Source organism: Aphelocoma coerulescens, chromosome 4, assembly GCF_041296385.1.
Source record: "Aphelocoma coerulescens isolate FSJ_1873_10779 chromosome 4, UR_Acoe_1.0, whole genome shotgun sequence".
Classification (NCBI taxonomy): Eukaryota; Metazoa; Chordata; class Aves; order Passeriformes; family Corvidae; genus Aphelocoma; species Aphelocoma coerulescens.
The window spans coordinates 53,171,749-53,188,410 of NC_091017.1; the positions used below are offsets into that span (position 1 = coordinate 53,171,749).

At 40.5% G+C, this 16,662-nt stretch overlaps 1 protein-coding gene across 5 annotated transcripts in view; it reads left to right on the top strand.

Moving 5' to 3' along the window:
* Positions 1-16,662, top strand: part of CORIN (corin, serine peptidase) — a 130,128-nt gene that overhangs the window by 30,005 nt on the left and 83,461 nt on the right. For all 5 annotated transcript variants that reach the window (XM_069014185.1, XM_069014182.1, XM_069014186.1 and 2 more), the window contains exon 4: positions 16,279-16,489. In XM_069014185.1, the coding sequence (XP_068870286.1) occupies positions 16,279-16,489 (211 nt within the window). The remainder of the gene's footprint in view (positions 1-16,278; positions 16,490-16,662) is intronic.

Consider the following 16,662-nt stretch of genomic DNA (forward strand, 5'->3'; position numbering starts at 1 on the left):
ACAGACACTCTTCTCACAAACGATGTGTTCATTAAAAGACAGAAGGAAAAATAAGAATGAATGGCTAGGCTCCAGAATGAAGAAGGTTGCTGATGGATGCTGCTGATGTCTTACAGACAGTGTTTTCTGATCAGAGGAAACAGTAAATAGTCAAGTAATAACATTTCTGCTAATACAGATTTGGCTGCCTAAAGTGAATAGCTGGGAATCACGTACAAGTCTCATAGTGGAGAAAGTGACTGATAAAATTTTTGAATGACTGTGCCAATAGATGCGAAAGAATGCTGGAGAGTGGAAAACGATACTAAGTCTAATACAATGTTGGACTTTCAGCTAGTGTTGCCTCCAAAAAAAAGGACCTGGTGGTTTGCTGCAGTCAGTGTTCTGTCTCCATGAGAGCCCTCATCATGAAGTTGAGAGAGAACAAAATGGAAAATCTTGCTACATCAGTGTATAACTTCAGAAAGATTAGAGTAGAATTGGAAAAGGCAAATAGCAGGCAATCAGACCAGGAAAGACATGGAAAGACTTAGATGTGGGGAGGCACTAAATAGAAGGAAGACACTGTTTTCCTTCTGGAAAACAGCTGGCTTATGAGTAAGTGGTTGTGGTAGCTATTAAGACTATTTTGAGTGTCTAGGTGAAATAGAAAAATTACTCCCTGTTTTTCATTTTATGAGGAGTTGACTGTTTTGGGTTTGGTTGGTTGGTTGTTTTTTTTGCCTATCAGGCAGTAAAATAAAAAAAAAGGAGACCTCATGGAACTTACTGCCACAGGATGATGGGAAAACCAGAAAATATGGAAATGCTTGGAGAACTTTGTGAGGGGTTAGTCTATTGGGGCTTGTAGAAACAATAGTCAGCTGGCAACTTCTGAATTATGAAGGTTCAAGATTTTGTGTTGCCAAAAGTTTTTGTTATAGTCCTAGATGGTTGTTCCTTATATTTGCCCAATATTATTAGAATTTTTCTTGAATATATAATGCTGGCCCCTACCAAATTTCAGTTTCTGAGTTAAATGTATCCTGTGTTACCTCTCTGTTGGAAAGCAAGTGAAGGAATATGTTTTTCCTGTTGAGGGATTTGAGTTTTCTGGAGGCATGGGCCATGGTCCTAAGCCATGAGGACGGCTCACTGGAGAGTTTTCTGATAGCAAAAACATCAGGATGGGAGTCTTAGGTGAACCAATAGGTTCAGCAGTGTTTATTCATGGAATTTAGAAATATATGCAGTAATATTCTGTTCATCTGTCAATCAATGCTTAACAGAAAAAGGACCTCATATTAAATAGTAGACTCCCTGTTCGGTAATACAGATGATTTGGGGAGACAGGAAGAAGGAGAGAGAGCGAGGGCCAGCGTTCTTCCTAGAAAAACATCCTGTAGATGAATGGAATATACACTGGGACAAGAACTATTAGTATCTGATTTTGTTTCTTCCATTCACTGGTGTGTATGCATATGTATATCTAAGATACTTTTTTTTTTGAGCCAAGTCTCCCATAGATCTCCCCTAGCGGACAGGCTAGTAACACCTCTGCCATTTCGCAAAAACAGTTTCAGCGGAGAACTACGCCGATGGCCAAATCCTAACGTGAAAAGTCACATGCTCAAGCCTGATCTTCAGCCGTGCCCGTCCGTGCGTGGCATCCCCGGCGCCCCGCGGGCCGTGAGGAGCTGGGAGGGCCGGACGCGCCCCGCCAGAGGGCGCCGCTAACGCGGGTCCCAAGCCCCGCGGGGCCGGAGAGCGGCCGGAGAGGGGCAGGAGAGGGGCTGGAGAGGGGCAGGAGAGGGGCTGGAGAGGGGCTGGAGAGGGGCTGGAGAGGGGCAGGAGAGCGGCAGGAGAGCGGCAGGAGGGGCAGGAGAGGGGCTGGAGAGGGGCTGGAGAGGGGCAGGAGAGCGGCAGGAGAGCGGCAGGAGGGGCAGGAGAGGGGCTGGAGAGGGGCAGGAGAGCGGCAGGAGGGGCTGGAGAGGGGCTGGAGAGGGGCTGGAGAGGGGCTGGAGAGGGGCAGGAGAGCGGCAGGAGGGGCTGGAGAGGGGCTGGAGAGGGGCAGGAGAGCGGCAGGAGGGGCAGAAGAGGGGCTGGAGAGGGGCAGGAGAGCGGCAGGAGGGGCTGGAGAGGGGCTGGAGAGCGGCAGGAGGGGCTGGAGAGGGGCAGGAGAGGGGCAGGAGGGGCAGGAGAGGGGCTGGAGAGGGGCAGGAGAGCGGCAGGAGGGGCTGGAGAGGGGCTGGAGAGGGGCAGGAGAGGGGCAGGAGAGGGGCTGGAGAGGGGCAGGAGAGGGGCAGGAGAGGGGCTGGAGAGGGGCAGGAGAGCGGCAGGAGGGGCAGGAGAGCGGCAGGAGGGGCAGGAGAGGGGCTGGAGAGGGGCAGGAGAGCGGCAGGAGGGGCTGGAGAGGGGCAGGAGAGCGGCAGGAGAGCGGCAGGAGGGGCAGGAGAGGGGCTGGAGAGGGGCAGGAGAGCGGCAGGAGGGGCAGGAGAGGGGCAGGAGAGGGGCAGGAGGGGCTGGAGAGGGGCAGGAGAGGGGCAGGAGAGGGGCAGGAGCGGGGCAGGAGAGGGGCTGGAGAGAGGCTGGAGAGGGGCAGGAACGGGGCAGGAGATGGGCTGGAGAGAGGCTGGAGAGGGGCAGGAGAGGGGCTGGAGAGAGGCTGGAGAGGGGCAGGAGCGGGGCAGCAGAGGGGCCGGAGCGGGGTAGGAGAGAGGCTGGAGCGGGGCTGGAGCGGGGCAGGGGCGGGGCTGGAGAGGGAGCAGGAGAGGGGGCAGGAGAGGGAGCCGGAACGGGGCAGGAGAGGGGCTGGAGCGGGGCAGGGGCGGGGCAGGGGCGAGGCCGGAGTGGAGCGAAACACGGGCACTTGCACAAGTGTGCGGGAGTGTGAACCCCCCCGAGCCCTAAACAATTGCTTTAAAGAATGACGTGGAAAAGTGTTTTCGTTACCTCTAGCTAAGCTTGTGATTTCTATTCCCTTTAATAAATTCGTGGCTCACTATTACAGTTCTTCTGTTTGTAGTTCATCTCTTCAAATTCAATCTGATGAAACATTGCTCTGTGTAAGACATCTAATAGACCTCAAATATTTGTTAGGATTAATATTGCGGTAAGTACTGTGAATAACTAACACACCCTCCCTGAAGTTCCATGTTATCTTTGCTCTTTGGCCCTTCAGTGGTGTGGTTTCGTTTAGAGTGAGAGATTCCCACTTCTACTCTACTGTGGAACTAAAGTCAGCTTTGTTCTGATGTTTAAATGTGTTGAAATGACACATGTGCTTCTGGAGTTGGGGATGTGTGTTCCTTTAAAACTTTAAAGAATGGAAGAATTTCAGCTTTACACCTGTTACGCATTCACCGTGGGTTTTTATATCATAGGTTTGTTGCTTGCATTTTAAACAGATGTTTGTTATCAGATTGAACCATGAATCGACCGAGAGGCTAGGCAAGACATCAAATACTTAGTGAAACTTTCAAGGATGGGAACAATGAAGCAAGGCACATCTGAAGATAATTGTTTGAGTATTGCAGGCATTGACTTTTGTTTCAGACCCATCAGCTTGTCTGAAACTATTTAAAAGTATTTGTGTGGTTATTTCAACAGAAACATGTTGCCAAAACAGATTTTTCTATTCTATATTGTGATTGATCACTTTGTTTCCAAAAGTACACCTTACATCTGGTAGCAGTATGTAATTTCAAGATTGATTAAAGCTTATCTGTTTTGTGCTTCTGCATGGTCTGTTATGGATTGTAACAGATAAAGTGCAGCCAGGTGTGGGTACAGAGCCATCGTTAATATAAAATGGTAAGTTCTAAACCCCTCAAAATATTGGAAAGTGAGAGCGTTGATACAACTGAGTGATTTACAGTCACTTTCACAACCATGTGAAATTCAAGAACAACATAATGAGTACTATGGTTTGAAGTCATTGTAGGGAATTTGAGGAAGTGATAAACAGCCGAATACAGCTAAAGATTAATTTAGCTGTTAATCAGTACACAAAATCTGTCTTTCTCACATTATTATGATTGATAATTAAAAAAATTATACTCTCCAGTGAAATAAAATAGCAGAAGTTCATACCAGAAATTAGGAAAATCTTTTTCACTGGATAGATAGTGAAGAACCCATTGCCTAGAGAGGGTGTGGGATCCCTTCCCTTGGGTGTTTCCATGACTCAGACGAAGTCACGGATGACAATGTGCTGGCAGCAATCTCACTTGGAGCAGCAAGCTGGGTGGAGACCTCCAAAGGACTCTTTCTACCAATAGTTCTGTGATTCTAGGGTATAAAAAAATTGGGAGTAGAACATGAACTTTTTGCATGGTTGAAAGAAGTTTAACATTACAGCTGGTTTAATGGTATTTAAGATACTTTAATCCTAATTTTAATGGGGAAACTTGTCAGTTCTCTCTAACTGACATAGGCAATTAAACAATGAGCTATAAGAGAGAACATTGAAGCAAGCTATTTGTATTTATCAGTAGATTTATTTAAAAGAACTAAATGAACTTTCCATTCTGCGAAAAGCAGTTAAGTACAAGGGTTTAAAAATCTCATTTCGCACAAGCAACTTGCAGGCACCATGTTCCTAAGGTTTAAATGCAACCTGAACTGACATACAGTTGTAAGAAACTTAATTATGTTAAGCTCTTAAACATTTTCCTTTTCATGCTAAAAAATAAGGTGGCTTTTGACCTCTAATTGCTCAGGCTGAGAAAGTTTGGCAGAATTCCTCTTTGTTCACACCACAAAACCACGGTGTAACAGGAACATTAAAGAATAACTGCATTAATGTAGCCAGCTAGGCTTGTCCGTGAACAGAAGCATTCAGACTCTAGTGGTAGAAAAAGAATTAGGCCATCACTGAATGTTTTAAAAATGCAGTGCTTAAATGAAAATTCCAGTGATATAAACAGGAGAGTCAGTAGCAATTGGATAAAGAAATGGCCAAGGAAGTTGTATCTCACGTCCTGCAACACATATTTTGCCAAATGTGCGATCAAATTCAGAAGATCTAGGTTGCAGTATTTCTGGCTAACACAAATGATCTTTTAGAGACAATGACTGTGCTATAACAAAACAAGCACACACATACCTCTGGAAAAAAAGTTATGGGCATTTCCCATAGGGAAAACAATTAATTTATTAGACTGATCAGCCTTAGTTAACCAGGACTTTGAAGATCAACACCCAGATCCTAAACTTCCCCTGAGAACTTCCAAATGGGAAACTGCAGGTTGCAAAGCATATGTTGTGTGTACTCACAGTGTTCTGCTTTTCAAGTGAGGTGCTGTATTCTGCTCATAGGCTCTAGACAGATTTTGCAGGGAGGGGTTTGCTGTGTTAGTTTTATCTGACACTGAGGTGGGTATAGTTATCATTGTGAGGTATACCTGGAAAAAAGGAACCTAATTTCTTATTAATTAGAAGAGTGGCTATTCTAGAAAGGTAATTAACCAAAGAGAATTGGGACAGCTCAGGCACAGTCTATTTCTATGCTGACCTATTTCTAACCTAAACTATCTTAAGTCTTTTACAAAGCACTCTGGGTTTGGGGCTTTTGGGGGGGGTTGGGTTTTTTTTTGTTTTTTCTTTTTTCTTTTTGTTTGTTTTGTTTTGAACATAACTGTATTGGTACATAATTAAATATTGCCAATTAATTTAATTCATGCATTCATTTTCACTTACTGAAAACATGCTTGTTAGAAATACCCCCCAAAAAATTGAACCAAAACCATCTGGATGCCTGTCTGGTTCTGGTAGAGGCTACCATTTTTTATCCCCTTTTTTAAAAAAAAGGCCTATCAAGAGTGGTAAAGTCATGCACATGTTTCAAAACAATAGCAAAATCCTGTCCAATTTAATGTACCATGGGAAGTAGCCTGTAGTTAATGTCAGTATGTGCCATTTGTTTAATGGTAGGCTCTTAGAAATGTCTCCAATTTCACTAAAGAATCCTGTAATTAGGAAATGACTAATCAAAATTCCAGATCTGGAACACAGGCCTGCTTGCACCTCATGAGGGGTAAATGTTCAACCTCAGCTTTGGCTCTTGAGCTTACCTGCTCTCAGCTGTGCCTGCCCAAAGGATTAAAGTATGTGCTTCAGCCAAGGAGGGCAGTATCTGGAAGCAACTTGCTGAAAGAAGTGAGGCTCCAAAGAATGAGGTGACTTGATGAAGTGTCAGGCTTTTGCAATATTCTTTGGTCAGGAGAATAGCTGAGTTAGAATTTATGACTTGCTCTGAGCAAGAAGTGTCTGGGACAAACTGGGTTCCACTCTAAAGCAGCTGGTACAGATTGCCTTAAAAAAATAATTATGACAACACTTCAACTCTGATCTAAAATATGAGTTTTGTTTCCCTCAGGGCTAATCCATTTTCTGTGAACTGGGAGATAATGAATTCTTTTTCTCTCTAGTGCAGGTGAACAGTAGCCATACCACCTCTCCCTTTGGTACCTGTGGAGCACAAGGGGGAGTTAACAATCACTCATTCCTTTCAAATTGCCTAATTCATTAGCTGAATGAAATTAAATGCAGAGCAGTTGTTTTCAGCTAGTTCTAGTGCCTGACTCAGATCCATGGATGGGATTTGCTGTTCAAAAGTTTGTTTTCTTCTTCCCCACAGAAGCTGTTACAAGTCAGTGGTGCTTCACTTAGAGGTTGGTGGTGCTGAGGAGGTGTTCCCATTCCCTTTGCCCTGAACCATACAGTGCTGCATGCTTTTTATGGCATTTGTTTGCTCAGTGAGCTGACTCAGCTCTAACACTGGCTAAGTTAGCTCTTGGGTGGTTTGGCACAAAAGTTGTTTCAAAGGAAATGGCAAGAACACATGGTTGAGAGGAAGTAGTATTGCACCATGGCATCAGTTCAATTGTCTTTTGAAATGTTTTTCTGAGTCTGTCAGTTGACTTAAGAAAAGTCATGACCTTCTGTTAGAAACTTACTCAGAAAGTGTATATATTTAGGCTACCATCACTGTTATTGAGCCCTCAGTAATGCCATGATGAATTTTTGCCTTTTCTTTTATACCCATTTTATATATCTTTTTATAGGTTTTTTATTCTTAGTAGTTTTTTAGCCTACATTCTTAGACTAATTTGTCAAACTAGGAGACTACACATCTTAGAAGCCTCGTAGTTAGGGATCAATATGCCCCAGACCCGAAGGTCCTCTCCAGAACACATTCTGTAAACTAAGATAGAACCATCCAGGGGAAGGTTCCTTGGGGAGGGGGGCTCACTCGAGCCTCTCATTGGGGATCTTTGATAGATCAGCTAATTAGTAAGACCTACAGTGACGTACCTGATCTATCGTGTGTGTGCATTGCGGGGTGCATTTCGGCGCATTTCACCTGGACGTGGTGCACCTAAGGATCCTTAAAATAAATACAGAGGTAAAATTCCTTTTTCCCTTTTAACCATGTTTGATTCTTGATTTTAAGAGGCATCATCAGGAGACACGAGTTTGTCAAATCTCTACCCACATGTAAATGTAACAAACTCACTACTATGCCTCTTCAGTTTGTGTCTTTGTGGTATATTAAAGCTGTAAAAATGCACTCCTCTTAAGCCTTTCTTTAGCGATCAAGACATTACATTTCATGTGTAAATTGCTTCTGGTAATTTTCTGAAGTCTGCAGGATCATTTATGCCCATTGTCACCTAAAATAAAAGCTATTAGTGCTTTTAGTTAAGTGCTTCTTAATCCATGTTTCCATTTTGCAGTATACTGTAGAGGATCTCTGTTCTAGCAAATGAGAAATGCTTATTTTTCACAGATAGAATACATTTTACATTGTTTTCCATCCCTTCATCATTTTCACATTTTGGTAATGGAGATATTGCTGTTTGCACGCACTTGTGCTTTTGCACTGTCTACAGGCACAGTATTTACCAAAAGTTCATTGACTGTGGTAGCCCTCTTGAAAGAGGAATACTGGTCAACTCCTCAAGGATATTTTGATCTTGTCAAGAGAGGCTATTAGAAATGGGGACCTTGCTGTTGAGAGTTGTTTGTTTTTATTATATATATATATATATATATATATATATATATATATATATAGCTTTTACACCAGAGTATGGAGTCATCTTTTCCTTCACTTTCTCAGTGCTTAATGGATGCTATAGGTATGAGCTCTCTATTTCCATGGTGCAACTAAATAGTTTGTTGATTGCAAAGGAAACGAGATGTGTCATGGAAGTGGTGATTCTGTCACCAGAGGGTTTATTGCTCTATGTGGATGTTCCAAAATTTGATAGTGATAGAGCAACCTCCCTTAAACTATAGTTTAGATTTTTTTTTTCTTTTTTTTTTTTTTTTTTTTTCCTAACAGAGAGCAGATATAAATGGGAGACAGCAACAAAGCAAACACCGAACTTGAGATTTCTTTTGGAAAATAATTGTGTGATAGTAGTTGGCATGATTTTAGGGAAAGCTGTAGAATAATTTACTTTTCAGTAAGTCACCATCTTTAAAAATTAGAGATTAATTTTAATCTTGAAATTACAGTTTTTTATGCTATTTTTTAAGAAGGTGAATATATAATAAAGGAATGCTTTAGTTCAGTAAGAGGACTTGTGCTTTAGTTGTAAGACAATGAAACGTTGCCTGATGTACATCAGTAAAGAAACCTTAAGAAATAAATGCTTTTGAACCATGTGATTTGTATTCTATAAGCTTCTTACTGACTACAACTTCTTTTTTGTTAATGGTTTCATTATTGAAATTACTCCTATGCAGTTATCATACAATGCTTATTTAATCGAGTTGCAGAAGTGAATTATGTCTATTATTCTAGGAGAAGTTTTGAGCTAATCAGAGGCAGTTGACATGTATTTTGTACATGATGTTCCTTTTTAAGCATCAGTTTGAGTGGAAGTTTAAAATACTGATTTGATTTTGTGCAAATGCACCTGAATAGATACAGAAGGAATATGTGCAATTGAAGAGAATCCTAGCAGGAACCATGGATGAGTAGACATTCAGCTCTTCTTCATTCATTGCATTCAATTTCTTTCATTCCACTTTCCATGTCATGAAGAATTTGGAACCTTTTTCATTTACAGATGTCTCCTTAGCAAATTTTTTACTTTTCCCAGTATTATGGTGACAATGTGTCTTGGTTCACATTAAATCTCAAGGAGCTACAGACGTCAAGAGGGTGACATATTTAAAAAGGGAAGGCAACTATTTAGAACAACACTTGAGCATATGCTAACTTCATTCCTATTCAGACAGCACTTCAGCACATGCTTAAAAGATGCTATCAGTAGAGAAGCTGTCTAGCCTCAAGACTGAAATTCAAAATAAGCCAGAGTTATTGCTTTTAAAAAATCATTTGGCATCTATGTCCCCTGTTGATTTGAATAGGGTCTGCTGGTGTTCGGAAGTTCTGAAAAAAATTGTCCATGGCTAACTTTTATCCCTAAATGCAAGGATATAATGGGTTTTAAGCAGTTTCTTCTCTCAAGATCCTGAGAACAGTGTTAAACTTAAGAATTCCTTTAATTACCCATGGTCTGACAGATAGGTTCTGCAACTATTCACAGACCTGTGACCTCTGATTTGAGGCATCCAACTAATGCTTACTAGAATAATGCACCATTAATTAGATAGAACTGGATATGGATATCCAGATTTTGGATATCCAGTGAAAGATGTTAAATCTTGGTATGGCAGTTTCAAATATTCAGTTAGGGATTCAAAATATATAGGAGAATAAAGTTAAGAACAGTCTTTCTAATTGTAATGCTTTCATTAACATCTATAATTTTAAATGCATATAAAACAAGTGTGATTCATTTAGATTGACCAAGTTTTGGAAGGATGACAAGGTAGTCTGATTTTAAAAAGTGTTTAATTTGTTGTTTAGATAAAGGTACATTTGCAATATTTGTGTTCTAAGTGTTTCAGCATTCCATGAAAGAAGAAAATGGAACTGAGGGTCAAGTGACATGAAAGTGTAATCGTTCTTGAGAAATAAGATATTAGTCCAAAAAAAGCACACCCAGTCACTATAAATTTTAAAATAGACTCAAATGATTTGGATCTGAATAGCTTACACGCTCATAAGTATTTTTAAAATTCTTGTGTAAATAATTTTCAATAATCTAACCTAAACCATGAGCCTTTAAGTGCAGAAAAGTTTGATGAAATCCAAGCAGCAGAAAATAACAAGGAATCACAAGCAAGGTGGGATGTGTTGAAGAGTAAATTGCACTCATGATTGAAAGGTAATATGCACTTGTTATAGGTAATAATTGTTAGATCATGCTTGAGATCTTGGGTAGAGGAGAAAGTATGCAAATAGGGACATGAAAGCTCTATCTGAAAATAAGAGCTGCATTAACAATACAAGGTGGTAGAAATGACAGGATGAAGCTGACATTGCAATACGGAAAGTGAGAAGAAGGTAAAGATGGAATATGAAAGGAAATATAATGACATGGGAGGTTATGTCATACAAACAGTAATTTCCACTGTGTCCAGAATAAGAGAGACTCTGAGGAGGACACAGCAGAGGTCTCCAGTAGTTGGGAAGAATTATTCAGACTCTGAAGAGCTTGAAATTGTCAAACACATGAAATGCTTTCATTGTCTCACTATTTACAGTGGCAAATTCAGGACAGATGTCTAAAAGACAAGCATTTTTAGGAGTCTTGAAGGCAAAATACTAAAGGAAGGCAGAAAAAGAAATTAAAAAAAATTATCTTTAACCATCTGATTTAAAAGCAAAGTGAACTGGATCCAAACTGACAGTATGAAGAAAATTGTGACTTACATTGTCTGGTACATTTTGAGTAGTATGGTCAAGCTGTCTGTGATGTTTTCTTTATTGATTTTGAACCGTGACTCAAAATATGTCCTGACACAAACAGCTGCAGACTAACCAACAGAGTGCTTTTGAGAGGAATTGGAAGTTTTAGACTAGGGGAAATAGTACAAATGATACAGAGATGTTGACCAGACTTGAAAAAAATTGAACTCCAGATTTTTTTAAAGCTATTTCCTTCCACAGCTTAATTTTGGTTTTCTGTCCAATATTTTTCTCTGATTTATACTCCTAGATAGTCAATGACACAGAGACTCATGAGAATTTTATCCTGTAGTAGGAATTATCCAAATGATCTAAATCTGTTACTGCATCTTTGATGTGTCCCTGTCTTTTCATTGCTTCTGTCTAACCTTCCATACAGGAAGGTGACCTACAGTTTCCCCTTCTCTCAGTCTTCTTCTCCCAACATCACTGAGTTTTTTCCACATGACTCTGAGTCTGATACCTCTATTTAAGTTTATGCTTGGTTGGCATGGAGTTTATCTTTCCTGCCATGGCCACCTCCATGCAGTGAGAAACACGTAAAAGTTATCCAAATCTGACATGGCTAAGTGGGATCTAGGCTAGTTAAGTAAAGTGTTTAAAGAGACAGTACAGTAATGCATGAGTTGAAACTAACTTTGTAGAATTGTTTCAGCTCTCAGTTGTGTCTCAAGAAGTGTTCTCAATTATATGTTCATGCTACTTGAATTCGGAAAGAAGGAACATTTTTTATTAGACTGTGGTGGATTGCTCTTTATGGGCTGCCAGATATCCACCCAGCTTCTCTCTCACTCTCTCCACTTCACAGGACAGTGGGAAGCAGGAAACAAAGTGAAAAATCACTTAGGTTGAGTGAAAGGCAGAGAGATCACTTACCAACTGCTGTCAGGTGCAAAACAGACCCATGGAAAATTAATTGAATATATTACCAATTAAAACCAGAACTGGATGGTGAGAAACAAATATAAGAACTAAAACACTTTCCCTCATCCTGCCCTTCTTTCACAGGCTCAGTTTCATTCCTTCATTCTCCGCTCCTCTACCTCCTCCCTGCTGTGAGCAGCACAGGAGGATGTGGAATAGGGTTGTGGTCAGTCCATAAGAGTTCCACTCTGCTGTTTCTTCCTCCTCACAATTCTCCCTGCTTCAGTGATGGATCTCTGCATGGTCTGCAGTTCTTCCAGAACAGATCCTGTGTGGGCCCTCTGCATGGGTTGCAGTCCCTCAGGATAAGCCTTCCTCAGCATTGGTCCTTCACAGGCTGCAGTTCCTTCAGGACATGGCCACCTGCTCTGGCATGGAGCCCTCAACAGGCTGCAGAGTGGAAAACTGCTCCATCCCAGGTCCCTTCCATGGGCTGCAGAGGAAATTTCTGCTGTGGTGCCTGAAGCACCTTTCCCCCTTCTTCTCTCACCTCAGTGTTACAGGATTGTTTCTCACACTTCTGTTTTCCACACTCACTTCCATGTGCAAAATTTTGCTTTCCCAGCGGTGTTGCCCTCTTGGCTGAGGGCTCAGCTGTGCCCCGTGGTCATCTGCTGGGTGCTGGCTGCAACCGTCCATGTCTGGCATGGGGCAGCTCCGGCCTCTCCTCATGGAGCCCAGCCTGTGAACCCCCATTGCCACCTACAGCTGGTACTGAGAAAGCTGAGAAAAACAGGCAAGTTTTACACAAAATCGTGTAAGATGAAGCGAAACCCAGAGAAATAAAGTGAGAGCAATTATATCTAAATTTTATTTTAATTATGAGAAATAAATTGCAACCATGAAAGACAAAACAGGAGTTAATACACTGAAAGCTTTTGGCTGGAAGGTGATGTGCTATGTTTTAACCATTACTGTAACCATCAAGGTCATAAGGTCCTTGTAAACAATTATTATCTACTGGCTAAATTTTCCTTTGACAAAAATGCTAATAATACTTTATTCTCTCTGTATCAGGTGTTGTAATTAAAAATATCCATTCCTTGAGGCCTTACTTTTCTGGTAGTATAAAAATTTTTGAGTATGACACCTATACTACTTCGATTTTATTAGTCTACTACCATACAATTAGTTTCTTAAATTTCTTAAGATTTGTTATCCTGCACTTAAGTGTACTTTTCCAAGGGTCTAAAGAATATCCAAATAGCTCTCTTCCTACTAGTTGAAAAAGTGGGGGTTTTCTCCAGAATGTGTATGTATCCTTTTTTATTTCCTTCAGTAGTGTAATGTGATTGTGAGCTGCTCTGTAAGGATTAGTTGATGTTTTCTGTATAATATGTCCTGGAAGAGAACAAATAGGAGTGTGGAAAAAATGCCAGGAAGAAACTGACAATGTGTTTAGAAGAGAAGAGTCACCCAGCATACACATTCATCAGCCAAGGTATCCCTTGTGTCAGGAAAGGGAGGCTGCTGTGAGTTGTGGAAATTGTGTTTTTCGAGTTAGCATTTGTGTGAAAAAATTGCAGACACCATGCTTTAGTTGTGAAATAATTTATTTAACTCACAATACTTAAAATAAAGAGAAAACAGTTTCTAGTTTTCCTTGCTGTGTGGATTCCAAAGGATAGATCCTAAGAAAATTATGGAGAAAACATCTGAAATGCAGTATGAGATATTCAGTCCCAAGTGTACTGAACATGAGAAAATTCATAGCTGGAGAGAAGCCAAGAAAATCTGTCCATCTTCTGTTTTAATTGAAATGAAAAATGTACCAAGATGTTATAGAAAATTAAAAGAAGTAATGTAAATTAAAATTTTTGAAGACAGTAATGAGTTTTGGAAAAAGGTTTTGCTGAAAAAATCAGATGCTGGGTAGAATGATGTACTCCTTTCATGTGGAGCAGAAGTCCATGACAAACCAGATACTCACTATCAACAGGACAGAGGAGGTAAAAAAGGCATTGTATAGGTTCATATGGCTCACATAGGAAAAAGTGGAATCAAGGAGAGTGACAACATTTTTTCAAGGTCAGGGGAATGTGGCAGCTTGGGATTGGCAAAATATTGATTTGCTGTAAGTCATTCCAGTATCAAGAAACCTGCAAAATGCTGCTATAGGCAAGTTAGACTGGATGAGTTCGCTTTCATTTTGCTTTTTTAGTGGGATTCTTAGAAATTTTCAAGATATTTTAGGATTAGAGATGAGATTTCATTCCTTGTTGGTAGAACTTGCACTATGGAAGAGCCAGGTGAATATTGCCATTTTTCCTTGGATTTACAGAGGCTTTGCCAGTGAATTTATGGACTGCAACTGTGCAATTAGTGCTGAAGGCAGGCTGAGCTAAGTTCTGTAATGAAGTGGGTGGTGCTCGCTGCTGCAAATTGAATGCAGTATCATTTTCTGAAAGCTACTTAAAGATGTTCTGTAAAACTTTCTCTGACTAAAAAGATTATTTTCTGATTGAAACTTGAGCAAATTTGACCCGGGATATGAAAATCAGGCCACATACTTTTCTCTTCAGGCCACATACTTATCTCACAATGTTATGCTTTGCATACCTGAAACAGAGGTGTGTTTTGTGTATCTTCTATAAAAATCCTTTAAAAAACCTACCCTAGCTAGGATCTAGGCAAGTTTACATTAGCTTTAACTGAGACATCATTTAACTGCATTACATTTTAGATGCCTGAAGGACCCAGATCTGTTTTTATAGTGCAAATGAGAAAATGGATGCTTTAAGAATGAAGAGTTACATCAAATTTATTGGTTCATTTTTTGAGGAAATATGTTCTTTTATTTCTCGTTAGACAGGAATTGACTCTGATGGTGCAATTCAAATATTCCTAACCCTTTCAAAGGGCTTTATGTTGCTGGGCAGTAATGACACTTTGTGTAAAATCACTGCTTTGAACAGCTCTGATCTTACCCTCTGGTTCCTGCCACTGCACTGCCCTTCTCTTGTCCTGGAAAAAATTATTTTTTGACAAAAAGCTATTCAACCCAATTATCTGTCCCAAGTGAAATAGTTATTTTTTCCTCTCTTTCTCTCCTTTCACCCTGTGCCCACCAAAAAATTACATTGTGGTGCAAGAGGAGAGAAAAGGCAGGCAGGCTAATGTAGAGAGCTACTTCATTGCATGGCCTCATAAATCCAGAAGCAGCAATCACTTCTGGGTGAGGTGTGCTGCCTTATCATTAGAGGCATGGCTCAGTTTTTTTAAAACTAAAAAGATTGATTAAGTTAGCTGCAGTTCTAGTTGCTTTTCTTTGGGGCTGCCATAAACTTTGTCTTTTGGGAGAGAAGGTAGGTGGTTATTTCCAATCAGCTCAGCCTGCTAGTTCAGTGTACTTTGTGCAGATGCACTCCATAGGAACAATCTGAAGAGGAGAGTGGGAAAGGGAAAATGCGATGTTTAAGTTAGCTTCAGCAGGACTGAATATGAAACTGTAGACTTGCACTGCAACTGTTGCAGTAGAAGAAAGCACTTTTTTACCAGTTCAATCCATTTGGGAGCTGCTGGTGATTAAACAGAAAACTCTAAATTCAGATGAGTGTCAGAAATGACCCATATAATTAGGTATAATTAGGGACCATGCTGTTCTAGTCTACAGTGTTTTCACATGGCGTTATCCCCATTCACTGCTCTTCTTACCTTCCCAGAGGTATTGTCAAAACTAGTTTTTATTCCCCATAATTGCAGCCTTTCTGTAGCTGAAGGGAGCCTATGAGAATGACGGAGAGAGATTATTTACACTCTACTCTGTGTGATCATCCTGATTGCAAGGACAGGTCCTGTGTTTAGTCTCTTTTTTGTTTTAGAAATTATTATATAATTGCCACAAAATTCCTTCTTTTTATCCATGAATTTTGAATTCATTGCTCCCCTGTCCAGCCACTGAGTACCACAAAAATATCAGATAGCTCCAAGGAACTGTAGCCCTTCTCTGTCAGGACTGTGAATTTTAAAAGGTCTAAAGCAATCTATGCACATGATCTCAGCCAAAATGTCAGTGCTTCTTGCCACATGCCATGGCAGGGACTATCATGCAGTTGTGCCTCAGGAGATAGATGATGATCTCCTGAATAATTTTGATGAAATTCCACTTGATGAAATTTCTACTTGGGAACGTAGAATGGTAGCAAAAAGATAAACTTTGTGGGAACACTAAAACCAGGGCAGCTTCAGAACCCATTATTTGTCTGTGTGACTTCCATTCTCAACTTAATCTGAATTTGATTGTATCCAGGCCGTGTCAAAAAGAAATTGGTTTTGTGTTATTTCTAGTCCAGTTTTGTACAAAGTCAGATGATTGTGAAAATATCTAAAAACTTACTTGGCTTTCCAAGCTAAGCTTCTCTGGTTTAATTTTTTTTCTTATTTTTTGACAGTATTATAATAACATTATGGAATAATCTTAGCTGTGAGATACCAGCATTGCTTATATATTGTATATACTGACTGATCAATTCAATACGTGCTTTGAACCAGCTATTCAGTGGTGATACTATTGTTCTAAACATATTGTTTTGATTTCACAGGTGCCTGCATAAATATCACCAACAGCCAGTGCCAAGTGCTGCCATATAACTACACCACTGGAACTTCAGTTCTTTCCATTGTCAAAAGTGTTGAAATGGACAAGTTCCTGAAGTTCTTCAGTTATCTCAGTCGTCTCAACTGCTATCAACACATCCTGCTGTTTGGCTGTAGTCTCGCTCTTCCTGAATGCATCAGTGACGGTGATGACAGGTATTTGGGAGTGAAAATCCATCAGTGACTAGAGCCAATTGTGGTAAAATACTCTCTGTCTAATCAGACAAGAGAAGTTCCAAACTAAGCCTATGACCTTCTCGTTGTGAAATTCCTGTCTGTCAAAGCTACTGACAACATTTCTGCCAACTGTAATAGAGATCTTTTAGAAA